Source organism: Centruroides vittatus, unplaced genomic scaffold (genome assembly GCF_030686945.1).
Source record: "Centruroides vittatus isolate TY-2023 unplaced genomic scaffold, ASM3068694v2 contig_12, whole genome shotgun sequence".
Lineage (NCBI taxonomy): Eukaryota > Metazoa > Arthropoda > Arachnida > Scorpiones > Buthidae > Centruroides > Centruroides vittatus.
Window position 1 is genome coordinate 409937 of NW_027120767.1, and position 16166 is coordinate 426102.

The following is a 16166-nucleotide window of genomic DNA, read 5'->3' on the forward strand; positions in this document are numbered from 1 at the left end:
CTCACAATTGTTACAGTCGACTCACATCTATACTGAACGATGGTCGAAAACCCATTTAACTTTGCGCTCTGCTTCTTTCGACGTTCTGGAACATCCACACAAACTAGCAGTGTCATTGTGAAACAATACATCAATGTCATAGCTGTACAGTACAGTAAGCTACATTGGAAAAGTGTGGATCGCGGCATGGGATTCCGCAGAAAAAATGTTGCCATGACTTAGTAAGTGACCCATGTAATTGCCTTTTTTGCCCATTGGATAACGCGCCACATGATAATGATCAAAAGTTTTATTGATAGCTGTAATATGGGTTAAGTCAGTCTTCTCAATTTTTACGTGTTCACGGACCAGTATTTTGTGAAATTAAATAATAGTTACAAAAAGAAGAGAATGGCGTTCAAATGCATTTTTATGTTAATTTTTTAGATAGAATTAATAAGAAAAATACAATAATAAAAGTTGGTTCTAATCATTTTGAAAAAAAGGGTTTGTACTTTCAAATAATTTTCCAATCTCCAGTCCACTCCTAACATTAAGTGTTTAAACCTATAATATATCTGTAACATATAATTAGTAACAGAAGATGATAATCAATTTTGTTTCTTTTTAATATACAAAATCATATCTTAATTAAGGCCTTGGTCTACCACTGTGAGGATCCATGTTAGAATCCGATACAGACTACCATGATATTAAAAATCTGAGCATCACTCTCAATTCGTCAGTCATGTTAACATTCGGGTCAGCCTCATGCTTAATAGGAATAAATGAAGACAGCCATGCAGCTTTAATATTATAATATTTCTCATTAACGAATTGTTTCGTTTAATGGAGTATGGCAACTCAATTCATGGGCGATTTGCCTAGAGACTGCCTCCCAAGAGGCCTGTGGAAAACTGGCCCGTATTTATGTGTTAGACACGTGGAGAAAATCCGGAAAACTGCACGTGGCCAGGCCGTCGGTGAGGTGCGAACTTGCGACCTGTGTTCGGTGGTTTTATCCACTTGGCTATTGGTGGGCTGCTAGCCAATAAATCATATTTTTATTAAACGTAATTGTTCAAAGTCTAATGAATCGAAATGTTTTCTCTCCATAATTATGTACAGTACAACTGCTTCTTTTTAAAATGTGCGTTTATAGTCCCTACAAAAGTGTGACATTATCATATAAGTTACATAGCTATTCTATGTATAAAACTATTGACACGCTTTTCTAGTTATTAATTAATATCTGGTTAATTTTATAACTGTAATTATAGAAAATTCAAGGTTAATCATACCGGAAAAAAAAGTACATACAGTATTTGTATTAAACAAACAAATATCAAGCAATGGGATCGGTTATTGTATATTTAAAAAGCAATAATCTTTAAAAAATTGTAAAATTCTTTAAAAATAAACGAGTTTCTAAAATTAACGATTTTCGAAGTCGGACAGAAAAGAGTTAATTTTAGAAACTCGTTTATTTTTAAAGAATTTTACAATTTTTTAAAGATTATTGCTTTTTAAATATACAATAACCGATCCCAAGTATTTGTATTATGAATAGGTTGCCGTCATTCCACGCCAATCGACATAATGACGACGTTATGGCAAGCGTGAGTTATGACGACAATTTCCATCCTGACTAAATCCCTTAATCTGAAAGTCATCGAAAAAAGAATAAAGAAAATCTGTTTAATATACTAATATAAATCATATCAATAAATACATAAAACATGTTCAATATTAAAATACTCAAAGAATAATAAAGCTCTGAGATAATTCTCAGCTCTTTCCATCTGCTAATTTGCATAGGTACTGAAATGTTGGAAGTATCACCTCGTAGATTATTTTGTAATTTTTATTTCCATTTGAAACAACATTAGTTAAATAATTCACAACAACCCCAGAAAGTTTCAAGAAGGTTCAGCCTATATTCTAATTGCAAATTTAAAAAGTAATATTTAATATTCGAATGAAAATTTTGATTTATTTCCAGTTATCAACTTAAATAAATATTATTTTCTATCATCACTTTTTACTTGTATCAAATGTCACGACTTTCACTACAACCTATTTAAAGTTCTTAATTTCTTTTTTTCTGGTAATTGATTTTCGTTAAAGCTTTAGTTTAATTTATCGATAATATCATCGACTGAAATTTTAGAGGTATATTTATGAGGGACCCTTTGATCAAAACTTGCAAAAAATCGATAAATATGATCATTAACTGCTTGATCGATAAGTATCTGTTAACGTATGAATGAACATTTTGGCAGAAATGAGCTCTGAATAAAGCTGCTGGGCATTATCATAGCTATAGAACATGCCCATAGGAGTAAAAAAGCCAAAGAAACAGATAGTCTACATGTGAGCCTTCGCAAGATAAACCCCCGAAATCAGCCTATCTGGAATTTTGAAGACTCAAAAATAGAGTAAAATTTAAAAGTGAAAAAATCTGAAAGTATTTCTCAAAACAATGCTAAAATCAACTGTTTTTCACTTCACTAGAGGAAAAGCTCATAAAACACGAGAAACACCACTGCAATGGCTACTTCCGGAATATATATATATATACGATATATTACACCGCTATATCTCACGAAAGGTCACATATAAACCATCCGTTTCTTTCACTTTTTTTACTCCTGTGGGCATGGTCTACAGCTCTGATAAGGTCCCAACCTTCTCATTCAGAGCTGCATTTGTACGGAAGTGTTTCACATCTGTAAGCACAGCTTTCCTGATATTACGATACGACAGTTTTAATGCTTTTTAAATTAAATAATTAATTTTTTAAAAGATTTCGATGTATTTAAATATTAACAAATAGACCCTATATAATGTAATATACCAATTCAGAGCTAAGCAATTTTAATTATGGCGATATCATGTTTGTTTTTTTGTTAATATAAAAGAACATTTCTAAATTTTTAGACATTATTAAGCTATAAATCCAGTTATTGCATAAGTTTAAAATTGTAAAATTAGAATAAATAAGTTTAAAAATAAAGAAATAAATATCTGTTAGAATTGATAACAATTTACTGTTTCTTTCATTTTTCTGTATCTTCAGATCGATGAACAAATCTTTGAATAAGTAAAGTATTTCTGGAAAAAACAGAAAAAGTTATATTTTAGATATTTTTTCTAAAATTATTATATAAGAATTTATATTAATTCACCACAGAAAATATACATGTATTAATTTTGCATAATTTCTATCCTTTACAATTACGTTCAATTTTGTTTTTGAATTTAAATTTTATTCGGAATGGAAGAGCAATCGAAGTTTCTTTATTTTCTAATATTTTCGACAAGTATATATAGAAAGTAAGCACAATTACTTAAATATATTCATTAAATTTAATTATATCAGAACAGTTTTTTTCAAATAACTTACTAGAAAAAATTTTTAAGAAAATAATTTATTAATTAACTTAATGGAATAAAATGTCATATGTAAATATTTAAGGAATAAAATGAATAAATTTACCTCAAAATTCATAGCGCTTGCTTCCTATCAAATCGCTTTCTTCCTATACTAATAAAATACACAACAATAAAGGCATTTAAATAGCAAAATTAAAATTAAACTGTCAAATCAATACATTTTTTAAATCAATTATGCAAAAGCTTATCTTAATAAATGTTAAAATAAAATTAAACTTATTCGATAAATTGACAGAACGGTAATTACTTTTTGTGGATAATTCGATGATTATAATGTTCTTTATAACCTCATTAGAACTTAATTATTTGATCTATAGTACAAATGGCTGTGCAAACCAATCAATAAAGTTTGCGTGTTTTGAAACGTTTGTCTTTCACTCCATATCTATGGTATAACAGCACTTAAATATTCTGTAGACATAGGCAATCTTCTATGTTACAATCATATTATATTTATAGGATACAACAACGTATTTAATTATTTGCAAATGATAAATTGATGTTATTTTCAACACCATTCGACAAAAAGTAGGATAATTCGATTATAATAACATAATTAAAAAACAAATGTCCTTCTAAATAGTTTATTTACTATCTAAATTGCATAAATATATACTGAAAAAACTGTACAGTTTTTTCACATCAATGTTAATATGAATTTATATTTACATTATGCACCTAAGCAGACAGGAGAAAGGCCAAGGGGGTCCAGGCGTCCAAGAAACATGAAAAATAAATAAATAAAGCTGATGATAAAAAATACATAAATAAAATTAAAAATTATTTATTTCTATGGAATTATACCACCTTGACAATGATTTAATGGTGAAAACACTGGCGAATTAACACATCTGGAAGTGCTAAGTGCCAGTTAATTTCCGGACCTTTTAATAATTATAAATGAAATTTACTATATAAAATTATTTCTGTTTGTAACTCTTAATCTGGGGCACTAACAAAGCCCTCAGTTTAAATGCAAGGGTATAGTTTGAATAAATATAAAATGAATTTAAAAACATGAATATACCTATATTAAAACTGTAACTACAATAATTATAATTATTATATTATAGGAGCTTTTACAAGAACTGATGGAAATTGGGGCAATTGGGGAGAGTGGAATGAATGCAGCTCAACTTGTAGTTTAGGAATCCGAATTCGTCATAGAAGTTGTGACAATCCTAAGCCTTCATTTTTTGGAAAAAGTTAATATTTTAAAACAATTATAAATAAATAAATTTTAATTTTAATAATTATTTTATCGCTCTACTTAAACGACAGATGGCGACATTTACTGAAAGAAAAAAATAAATAAAATATGCAAAATTTAAAATGTCAATATACAATGTTTAAAAAATTATATTTTAATATTTTCCTGTTAATTATTTAAATATTTTTATTAATAATAATCATTTATAAGCTTATAATTTTGTTATACAGTATTATGTAACTTTAGACGATTCGTTATTTAGAATGTAAAGGGAAGGCTAGAGAAACAGATGTTTGCGATACGAAAGTACCTTGCCCAATAGATGGCTTTTGGTCAAGTTGGTCTTCTTGGGACTGTTCAGTCACATGCGGAGGAGGAACTGGGAGAAGAGAAAGAAAATGCAATAATCCAGCACCCATGGATGGAGGAAAGAAATGTGAAGGGGCTAGTCTTCAATTTGGAAACTGCAACACAAAAATTTGTCCCGATGAAATATATACATTACCTCCAGGTCTCACAATTTCAAATTCAATACCTTCAGATAATTAATATAATTATTTTCTTTTAATTTCTAGACATAGAAAAAAATGTGAAAGAAAAACTAAAATGTAAATGAATTTTATATTATTTATTAGTCATTATAATTATTTTGTTAATGCAGAAATATGACAAGAATTGTTTATATTTTTAAAGCGATGTACCGTAATATAGTGATAACTGCAGGGAAGCCCGCTGTTCTTAATTGTATCAATAACAATATAAAGAGTATCATGGGCGTTTATCCGCGAGGAATTTTAACATGGACGAAAGATGAATTACCGTTAAGTTTGGATCGAGACAGAACAAAAGTTTATAAAGCGAATATATGTAAGAAGTTGTGATGTAGAAGCTTTTAAATTAATTTTTAATTCATACTAAAATATAGCAATAAGAGAAATTAGAGATACTATACAGGGTGTTTCATAATATAGAAAGCCAGTTCGAGAAGTTACTGTGATGAAAATAGAGGAAGGATAATAGTAATGTTTATTGTAAAATATTCCTTTATCTCCAAGTTTATCTCCAACTTTTTTTCAGTGGTAGGCCTATCAGCAACTCATATTTTTCTAGCAGCCGAGTACTGGCATCGTGTCTGAGAAAATGATACGATTTATTAGTTCACAAAAGCTGGGTGTTAAAATTTTTTGAGACGAACAAGTCAGGCACTCAAGTGCCTGACTTGTTCGTCTCATAAAATTTGGTGTCGTATAATTGGTGTGGATTCTACGTATTGTAAGCCTGTCCCAATTAGAAAAACGATTTACACATGGTATAGACTGAATCATTCAGTGAAACCGATTGTATATCTGTAAGGAAAAGTACTAGAAGAAAGAATAGCGATGAACTGTGGAACACATGCATAAACTGTTTTTACATAGTCCTAAAATATCAACTAGACTGGCTAGTACGGGATTGGGAATCATCGGAGAATCGTTAGGAAAGGAGATGAGAACTATTCTTTGGCATGAAGTCGAATTTTGTTGGGATATATGTCTAATCATTGGTGGAGGCCACATTGAAACTTGTAAATACCGAGAAAAGTTGAAGAGTTTATTATCAAATATATATATATATATTAATGTGTTTCAAATATAATATATATACTATATATATAATTCTATATTAATATACGTTGTTCCTTCTACTAAGAAATGTATACTTTAAAACAGTAGACTTAGACTTTCTAAGATTAATTTTTAGCTCAAAGAACAAACACTTCCTCAGTTTCCAATTCTAAATTGATTAAGACTTCGAAATAATTTAAATTCAAACACTTACAGTTAGCAATTGTAAAATTAGTAAGTTACCTGGAAAAGATACCTAAACTGAGGAAAACATTTGTTTTCTATATTGAAAATAAATATTAGAATTAAAAAAAATCTCTAAATATATTGTTTTTTAATCTGCTCGCCAAGAGAAAAAAATATAGAAAAAAATATCTAAATTGTTTTATAAACGAAATATTTCATTTTAGATATAGCAGCATTCTTATTATCTTCTTATAATTTGTACACTGGCATAGTCAAAGAAACTAAGGAACTATAGTCTACATAAAACGAAAAAATAATAATAATTGTCATAAAAAACTGAATTTTCTTATTATTAATTATAATTTAAATGAATACTAACACAAATTTATTTATGTTTTTGTTTTTGAAGTTAATAACCTCAATTTTTTTGCTGTTTTGACGTTTGTGTTAATCAAATATAAGAACATATACCTCTCCCAGAAACTAAGCGTAGCTAAAAGCCAAGTTTGGTAGAGATTATATTTGTTAGTCTCCAAATTATTAGCACTAAATTTATTTTATGGCAAAACCACTAATTTTTGTATTGCCATATTAATATTTTTGTCATAAAAATAAAATTATAATATTTACTTGTATAAGTTGTTTCGTTTAAATGCTCCGATTATAATTTCATTTCTTTTCAAACTATTAATTTTATTTAATTTTATACATTTTAAAAATATTAATTTAATATTCGTATATAAAACGATAGTAATTTTTACGGATAACTTTTTAAGTTTTAAACTTTGATAAAAGAGTTTTTGTTTTTTATTTTGTAAGTAGCAAAAATATACTCCATTACTTTTCCTTTCTTTTCTTGTTGGGATCACCAGCTATATTCCAATTCTTGGGAATTCCGTAATCCTTCACCTGCAGGTATGTAGGAATGCTACCGGTAATTCAATGATCCAAAACTACGGTTTAATTATGTTTATTTTGGTTGATTACATGCATAACTAGATGCATTTCGGGCAGACTGTTTAGTTTAAAATACCGTTTACAAAATCTTTACTGTTGATTTTTGAGTTGTTAAGAAGTTTACATCTAATTTTCATGTTAAGTTAGAGATTTGGTTCTTACATAGAATACAAGAAGTAATTTTTATTGCTCTTAACCTTGTAATTCATCCCTTTACTTTTATTACTCCATCTTTATAATTCGTATTTGTTATTCCCAATCCCTTATACGAAATTTGGAAATTTACACGTGTTATCTTTAAAAATCAAATTAAAATCGTATTTTAAAAATTCATTAATTAATGTGTTTTAAATCTGACTAGTTAATGAATTACAATATTTATAAATAACAAGATTAATTAGATAATACTTAAAGTATGAAATAATACTGAATTGTTATTGTTAACGTGAATATTAAATCGATACTTTTACAATGAATTTTTAAAAGTACTTTCTTAATTAATATTTATCATATGAATCTACAGTTTAATCTTACTAGTTCAAATTTAATATTAATAATAATATATTAATATAATTTTATCGTAATTTACCTTAATAAATAGCTATAAATCCATCCATTGTTGAAGATTCGGGAGTGTATGTATGTCGCCTCTTATTTGCTCCTAATTCCTATAGAGTGATGGCTGTAAATGTTCTTACAGGTAGGGCATGTTAATATCCATTTGCATTGCAAATTCATATTATAATTGTCCCATTAATATATAATTGTTATATTGCCTTTAACTATCTATTACATTATGAATATGATATATCCATATTAATAATATAATGTATAAAATTTATAATTAACAGCTTCTCCAGTTTTTTCGTGTAGCTTATATTTTCTTTATGTAATTCTGACAAAAATTTGAAAATTAATTAGAAAATGCTTTCTTTTTATTTTTGCCTGTAATGCATTTTTAAACTAAACTTCACAAAAGCTTTATGACATTTGCAGTTATCAACGAATCTCATTTTATTTCAATTAAAGAAGAAGATAAACTTTATTTGCCTTGTAATTATCTGTCTTTAGTGAAGATATATGGTAATTTGACACAGATTTGGCTTTTAAACGATTTAGAATATTTTAAAAGGAACGTTAGCATTAAAGAAAATGATGTAAGTAACTAGTCACAATTTTTAAAATTATTGTAAATGAATATTAAATGTATTTTTTTATTTATCCTGTGTAGATACTAGTGCCTGTAGAAGAAAATGTCAAATTAAAACACGGTGGAAAATGGAAGTGCCAGATTAAAAATACGAAGATTCATCATGCTTGGACCGTAAATATTATTGTAGTTAAGGGTATGATCTTTATCTGTATCAATGGTGGTTCTAAGCATAGACAACCTAAAGTTCTAAAATTTTGTTTTGAGATTTTTAGGTTTTAGATACCAAATAGACTATATAATTGGCAACTCGATTTTGGTCTAATTTTCTGAATCTAGTACTAATTGGGTCGTAGTCTTTATACAATAACAAGTATTGTGTGATGTGGACTTTACCATTATATATATATAACTCGTATAAAAGAAGTTTCGTACAACCATACCTTTGTTATTATAAAAATTCACATCTAACATTTACTTATTATATTTACAATCTAATTTCTCTATAGAATATTTATATAGTCAACCAGAACAACTTTTATCAATTATTTATTTATATTAATGACCCAATATTATATTTCTGTAGTATTGATTACGCTTATAATGTATTGATTTTATTTTTTAATCGATCAATAAACCATTCTGCACAATCATATATTGTGCTAAAGATCAAAAAGATTATGCTATTTATGATAAATGCATACATTAATAAAAATTCAAATTTATTAGTAACAAAGAAAAGTATAATAAAATAAATAAATCTAGCTTTCATCATGATTACAGTTTGCATATAAAAATTTAAACAATAACTCATTAAAAAATATATTTTATGAATAATGTAATAAAATTTATTAAGAGTAGAATGCACAAGGGATATTACGAGAAAATGCAAATGAACTTTTTAAAAAGATTACAATGCCATTTTTATCTATCAAAGAATTAAATATCATGAAAGTAGCACTACTGGATAAACTTAGTTATTGTACTTTATAAGTAGTTTAGTCCATCGTTTTTTAATAATATTTTTATTCCCTTCTCCGAGGTCTTTAACATAAAGGCGATAATTGTCTATTAATTCCAACTAAGATACGCCTAAAAGAAAAGAGATTATATTAAACTAATCCTACTTAATCATATTTAATGCATTTTAAAATTATGTTAAACAATGTTTTATTTTAATGTCACACGTTAACAATTAAAGAGTATTTATAGCATCCATTTTGTAAGTTGATTCTAAGAAGAAAGATCAATAGGGGTATGTTGACTTCTGAGATCAAGGCTGAAGATTTATAATTACGTATATTTAAAATGGAATTATTAAAGTCACTATAAAAACTATATATTAAAAAATATATTCAAGAACTCGAAAAATTGTAGAAATAATATAATTTAATGTTGATTTATTAGTAGAGATTTTTTTTTCAGTTTTACCCATAAAATCTTTTATAAAAGAGATACTTGGAAAGCCTTATGCAATTTATGTGATTATAGCTATAATAATATTTTTCATCTCCATCTGTTTACAAATTTTTATTTATTTTATCAAGTAAGTGTATCGATTTTTATATTTTTCTAGGAGATAGTAATGATAAATATACATATTCGTACATTAGTTTGGAACTTTTCCTATTTTAATACATATATAAAGTGTTAAGTATCATTCAAGCTTATTACTTAAAGAATTTTTAATTTATACAATATTTAGCCTTCTCTTTGCATAATTACGAACATTAGATAATGAATTTAAATCATAAACTTATCAAATTAAATTAATTGTTAATAAACGAAGAAAGACTATAAATTAAATAGTTTTTACAGCAGACGAAAAAGTGATTAAAAATTTTTTGGTAATATTTCAAAATAACTGAGCTTAAAATTAATGTAAATAATAATAATAATAATAATAATAATAATAATATTATTATTATTATTATTATTATTAGTGTGTTCGTTTAATATCAATTTTTATCATTTTTCAGGAGTGTAGAGGCGAATGAGATCAGAGAATTTAGAGATATAAAGGATATACTTCACATAGAATGTTATTTAGGAAACAAGAAAGAAGAAGATATCATTTTAACAAATGATAGAGAGGAAGAAAAGCCTCTATTAAAGAAGGTTAATCTTTTGAAAAGGAAAACAACAGTTGCTTGACTTACCCCTGTAAAACTGTCTTCTCTCTTCTACAATTTTGTATTTGTTGAAGTATAACTTGTATTAATGTTTTAATTTATAAAAGGATCAGCCTCTTATTAACTCTTTTCTTCCTAAAATCAATTTAAAGTTTCTTATTATATATTTTTTTAAATTTATAAAATGGATGACTTTTTAAGAACATTGTCATAATAAAAATTAAAAACATTTATATATAATTTAGTTTATAAACCTTTTCTCTGACTTTATAGCATTAAATATCGATCAATTTTTAATGTTAAAGTATATTTATAGATAATAATTTAATAAAATATTTACCAAACGTCACGTTAAATTTAAAACAGAAAAAAAAAAAAAATTTAAAAGTTGTGTAAATAGATTCCACGCCACCTATCGTGCAGATATTATATAAGCATTATCGTCTGCCAAATTATTATTTTAAATTCGAAACAAGATTGCTAAAATACGTATATTATTACTAAAGCTAATAATTTAATTTATAATTTTTCATTCCGATAAGTAATAACGATAATCGAGTAGATAAATACATATATTTAATGCGGCGCATTTATCGCTTCTTGATGTCGTCATCGAACAAACACAGGCAGACGATGCATTGGAGACGAGACGTCTGCCTCGTTGAGTTCACCTTCAACACATTGAAAAAAACAATGTACGTAAATTCGTTTATATTTATCGGTAAAACATTGATTTATTTGTGATAAAACCTTCGTTAATACTCGATTATAAACGGCAATATCGAAATTCGTAATTTTTCGCCTTCAATCATCCGAATCTTCGGCCATTTAGCCACTGTTAGCGCTGTTTTCCAGCCATCCTCTTGCAGACTCCACCAGGTAAGTATTTATTTTCAACTAAACTTAAACAAATTTTTTTTTAATTTTTACACCAAAGAAAGCACATTTTTAGTGAATAAAACGTATACTTTTCTTATGGCGGCGTGATCACCTGCTAAGTGACGTCATCAGGTAAAAACACGAGTTACTGCAGTTTCTAGTGTAAAATCAATTATTCTGGTGTAGAATAGAGTGCTGTAGTTTTGTGAATTTTCACTTGGACAAAATAGTTACTATGACGACCGTAATGTTGTCGGAACGTCGTACAACTCTGCTCCAGTGACCGAATGAAACTTTCCAATGATTCTTGATAATGCATTCATAATTGGATCAACAGTTTTAAAGGCGCTTTTTGTGTTTTTATCGAACAATTTAAGGATAAAATTTGTTTTGTTAATAGACTACTGACCGTTTATAAATGATCTCTAGTTCGAATCTTTCTGGAATCTCATATATCTTAAAAAACGTCACAATGAGATTGATGAATAAAGTAACTGAATGATTATATACTTATTAAGTTATATATTATGGCCAGTTTTTAAATCATCTATTGAAAACATCGTTGAGGTTTTATTAATGTTTTACGTGCTTTTGTCGATTGAATAAATGTATTTATTATTATTATTTTTTTTTTATTCTAAAACTAAAATTGAAGTTTTAGTAATGTAAAAAGTTAGAATTGATTTATTCGATTGTTTCGAGTAACTTCGAATTGCCTTTATCCAGTGTTAAGTAGAATTGTTTTCAAACTGTTTTCAGATATATTGTTTAATGTGTTATATAATGTTTGACGTCTTAATTTTGTACCATCCGACGCTATAGTAATTTGCTTTAAGATCATTCCATGCAGTACAAACAAATTCGCAATTTAGACTAGAGACAACGGCATGAAATGTACGGTACATCCCTTGACAGAAAAATGCTTTAGGAAAACTTCTTATTAAGTTAAGAATTTAATTAGAAAGGAATTTAATCTAACCTTTTGAGTACAATAAGCTCCTTTCCATTCCACGGATAATTTACCAAACAATTAGATGCACGTATATACAAAGTATTTCAAATCCGAATATATCAAAATTTTATAGTGAAAAGGGAATGAAAAATGAAAACTTCTACATCTTAATATAATATAAAATATAAAAACATATAAAAAAAATTTAAAACGTTGATTTATCTTACGGTTTTATGACTCGAATACAATATTGGCTTTTTTTTCTATTTTTTATTTGGCCTAATTTTATAAGTAAAGGTGGAGAAGAAGAAACTTTTAGGAAGAAAGTGTAGTAACACAATTGGAATATTGCCATTTGGAACTTATTTTACTGTAAAAAATTTTATAAAATAACAATTAATGAAAGATCGGTCAAATGTGATAAATGATGTTATGAAGACTTAGTTATACCTGCGATGTAGCAGATGGTGGAGAGATAGATTCAGGTGTCATTGAGTTATTATTGGTCTTATATATCACTCTTATGCATGTTACACTGAACCCTCATAATGTTATAACTTTTTGCATTTACTTATCGCTATGTACAGTACTTTATTAAAAAAATCGATATTTTGATAGCGTGATTGGAATTTATCAATTTTATAGAAGCGTGTTCAAATCCAAATTTAAAAACTAATACATATTTATATCTTAGGTTTTATTTGGCCAATTTCCAATTTTAATTTTAATGTTTTAAAAAAAAAATTTATTGCGGATCATCGTACGTGTAACTATACAATAGCGGTAATGGCTTTTTAAAAAGATTTTTAAAATCATATTATACACTTCGAATTAACCTCTTTTGAAACTAAAAAATTGTTTAAGTATTATTTTAATGCTAAAAGAAAAATGATCGAAAAGTTATTTGATTTCTTTTTATTTCGTTATGACCTAAATACATTAGTTAATCACGACTAACTTAATATAGCATTGAATAGAAGTTCGATTATTTATTAGGAATGTAATGGTGAAGTTCATCAAATCTAATTAACCATCTTTATAATTATTAAAATTCTTTTATCTGTTGTATTATCTTTGCGTTTCTTTTATCGATTTTATGTGGGTTTGGTCATTTATCTAGATCACAAGTTTAAATCTCTATGTGTAAGTTAATTCTGGTTTTAAAAAATTACTTCTGTTCACTGGCTAGCATAAAGTCGGATTCAAAATATATTTTCTCTTAGAAATCTTGGAAAAACTTTTAGCATATTTAAATTTTGATAATTAACTAAAGAAAAATAAAAGCCTCAGAAAGCTTGCATTTTAAGTGCTCAAAGCATCGCCTCGCAAATACAAATTATCAGTAATATACCATTACGGCGCCAATATTTCTTAATGGAGCAACGCATTAAGAACAAATTTAAGCTTAGTTTGAAAAATTAAATCAGACATAAATTTAATATTTATTTTTTTAAGATTATTAAGTTTTCTGATGAATTTATATATATAAGAAAGCAAAACAAGCAGTTCAACGTCGATAATGTTTAAGATAAGGTCTAACAGTCCATGGTAAGAATGCATTCAGGGTTTAAAGAGGTGATCGACTGTTTAGATTTTATTCACGTATAATCTAGCATTCGGGCAGTTTGCCAAACAGTATAATTTCCAGATAGAACCTAGTTTATAGAAAAATCTTGGTCTTATCCCGATATCAATGTATAAATCACATTAGGAGAATAAATGCCAATAGAAGGAAACGGAATTTATTTAATGAAATACGAATAAATTTTAGTTCAGTTTTCACATTTTGAATCGACTGTATCGTTTGGGTCATTGACTTATATAGGCATGTTGACACTTTGCCCAATTTGACGAGCAAATGAAAATAGTTTCATCTACTCTATTTTTTTTATTCAGGGAATCTTATGTTTCAATCAAATTATATGTGTGACACTTTGCCCAATTTGACGAGCAAATGAAAATAGTTTCATCTACTCTATTTTTTTTTATTCAGGGAATCTTATGTTTCAATCAAATTATATGTGTTATCTAACGGAGGTCATTAATAAACAATTACAACATACAGTATGTATACTTTGTCTTTTATCGATCTCTACTCTGAGCAGCTGCTGCAATGCATCGCTTGAGTCGCCCAAGTGGCGACACACATCCAGCACTTCTACCATTTCAAAGGAGCTAGTTTCTTAGTAATTACTGCTCTCGACTCGCTATTCCCCCACCGAAATCGATCAGCTATTAAAGACAAATAATCTGGGCTCAGCTGCATTCGAAAATATTTAGAAAAAATCTATCGTGAGAATAGATATATATCTCTCTCTCTCCCTTTCTATGTCGCTAATCCGAGAATTGGTGATTTGGACGAAGACCCGTGTGCTTTTGAGAGGACGTAGAATCCTTTTCTAGAAAGGATCGATGCAGTTCGTTCTAAATTTTTTAAATATTTTTTTCAGTTCTAAGCTTCATTTTTATTCAGGAGTCGTCCCCGATCGCCAGTGACATAAATCTATGCATTTAGCTGTCGCAGTTGTTCTTTTCCATTAATCATTGAAATAATAGTCAAGTATGTCGAGTGTATCTTTATATTTATTACCTTTCTAAGGATATACTGTAACGATTTTTTAAGTCGTTAACATGTATCCTTAGAAAGATAATAAATATAAAGATGTACTATTCCTGTTCCTAATGTCTTTTCAAATTTTATTTTTTAATGTTTATCGTTTAGACCTATAGTAAAACACACTAGTTTACTGAAACTTCAGTTAGTGCAGTCTTATATAATACTACGTAGTATCCATTCTAAGTAATAATACAAAACTGCTTCGAGCATGGTTACCAAATTTTCCTTTAACAGATGATAGATGATATATAAATTCGCTGTTTATCTATTTCAGCCGAGCGAACGGCAAAGATTAATTCGTTATGTCATAGAAAATTTTATCTATCTAAATCTTAATATTTCTAACGTAAGTAAACTAACTTTGGAACAATTGTGTAGCCTACTGTTTTGTCACGCAAGAGGTGAGTTTACGAAACAACGTCTGGCGAATTTCCAGTGAGGTAGTCACTGCTTATTTATTTCTGGCATGCAGAACGTAGAGAAATGCTGCTGTACTACTACAAGCAATCAAACCTCAGTAGAAAGCACAAAGAGTTGCAGCGAGTACGAATGCCGAAAAAAGGATTTCAAAAAAATGACGTGGTGATATCGAACTGTCGTAACAATTACATAAAATGAGGTAACAACAAGGAATTTTACAATAATAGTTAGGTGGGTAAAGTGATTTTTGCTGTTATTTTTTATAACTTAGAATCGTTTGTTTAGTATATGAATTTTTATTGTACGTTACGTTTTTTTTTTTTGTATGTTCGAAACGCACTTTTTATGGATGGGATGGGATTACAGAAATAGGTCTAGGTTGATGTTGATGGAATGATTTTTTACTCACCAGGAATAACTAGGAGATAACTACAAAGGGGACTGTAAACCATTATATATATATATATATATATCTACTCTATAATATTTGTATAGGGTTCGACTGTATTTTAAAAGTTGTTTTTGTTAATTTTAATTTTATTGCCGTTTAGATACATTAATTCTGAAAACAAAGTATTTATTTTTATCTGAGTCAAAAGAAAAAAAAAAAGTGTTTAAAAGAGA

The 16166-nt window shown here is 27.7% G+C and overlaps 2 protein-coding genes and 1 long non-coding RNA gene across 9 annotated transcripts in view; 2 read left to right on the forward strand and 1 right to left on the reverse strand.

The window, feature by feature from the left end:
* Positions 1-2575: 2575 nt before the first annotated feature.
* Positions 2576-11081, reverse strand: LOC136983399 (uncharacterized). Its single transcript, XR_010882044.1, has 3 exons — positions 11015-11081; positions 10702-10809; positions 2576-3093 (listed from the first exon to the last, which is right to left on the reverse strand). It is a non-coding gene; the product is annotated as an uncharacterized lncRNA (long non-coding RNA).
* On the forward strand, positions 4499-10846 carry LOC136983564 (uncharacterized; the record flags this gene model as incomplete). The annotated part of the gene is made up of 9 exons (XM_067280352.1): positions 4499-4640; positions 4908-5156; positions 5221-5253; positions 5339-5512; positions 7994-8092; positions 8389-8549; positions 8624-8738; positions 9968-10088; positions 10522-10846. Coding segments are annotated over 9 exons (1269 nt in total), but the record flags the coding sequence as incomplete, so codon positions are not given.
* A 218-nt stretch (positions 11082-11299) lies between the features above and the next one.
* Positions 11300-16166, forward strand: part of LOC136983340 (glutamate-gated chloride channel-like) — a 31568-nt gene continuing 26701 nt past the window's right edge. For 5 of the 7 annotated variants that reach the window (XM_067280056.1, XM_067280038.1, XM_067280081.1 and 2 more), the window contains exon 1: positions 11300-11553. The gene's annotated coding sequence lies outside the window, so the exon portion shown is untranslated. Of the gene's footprint in view, positions 11554-15335; positions 15774-16166 lie in introns of those variants that run through there. The other 2 variants (XM_067280073.1, XM_067280046.1) reach the window with 2 other exon arrangements.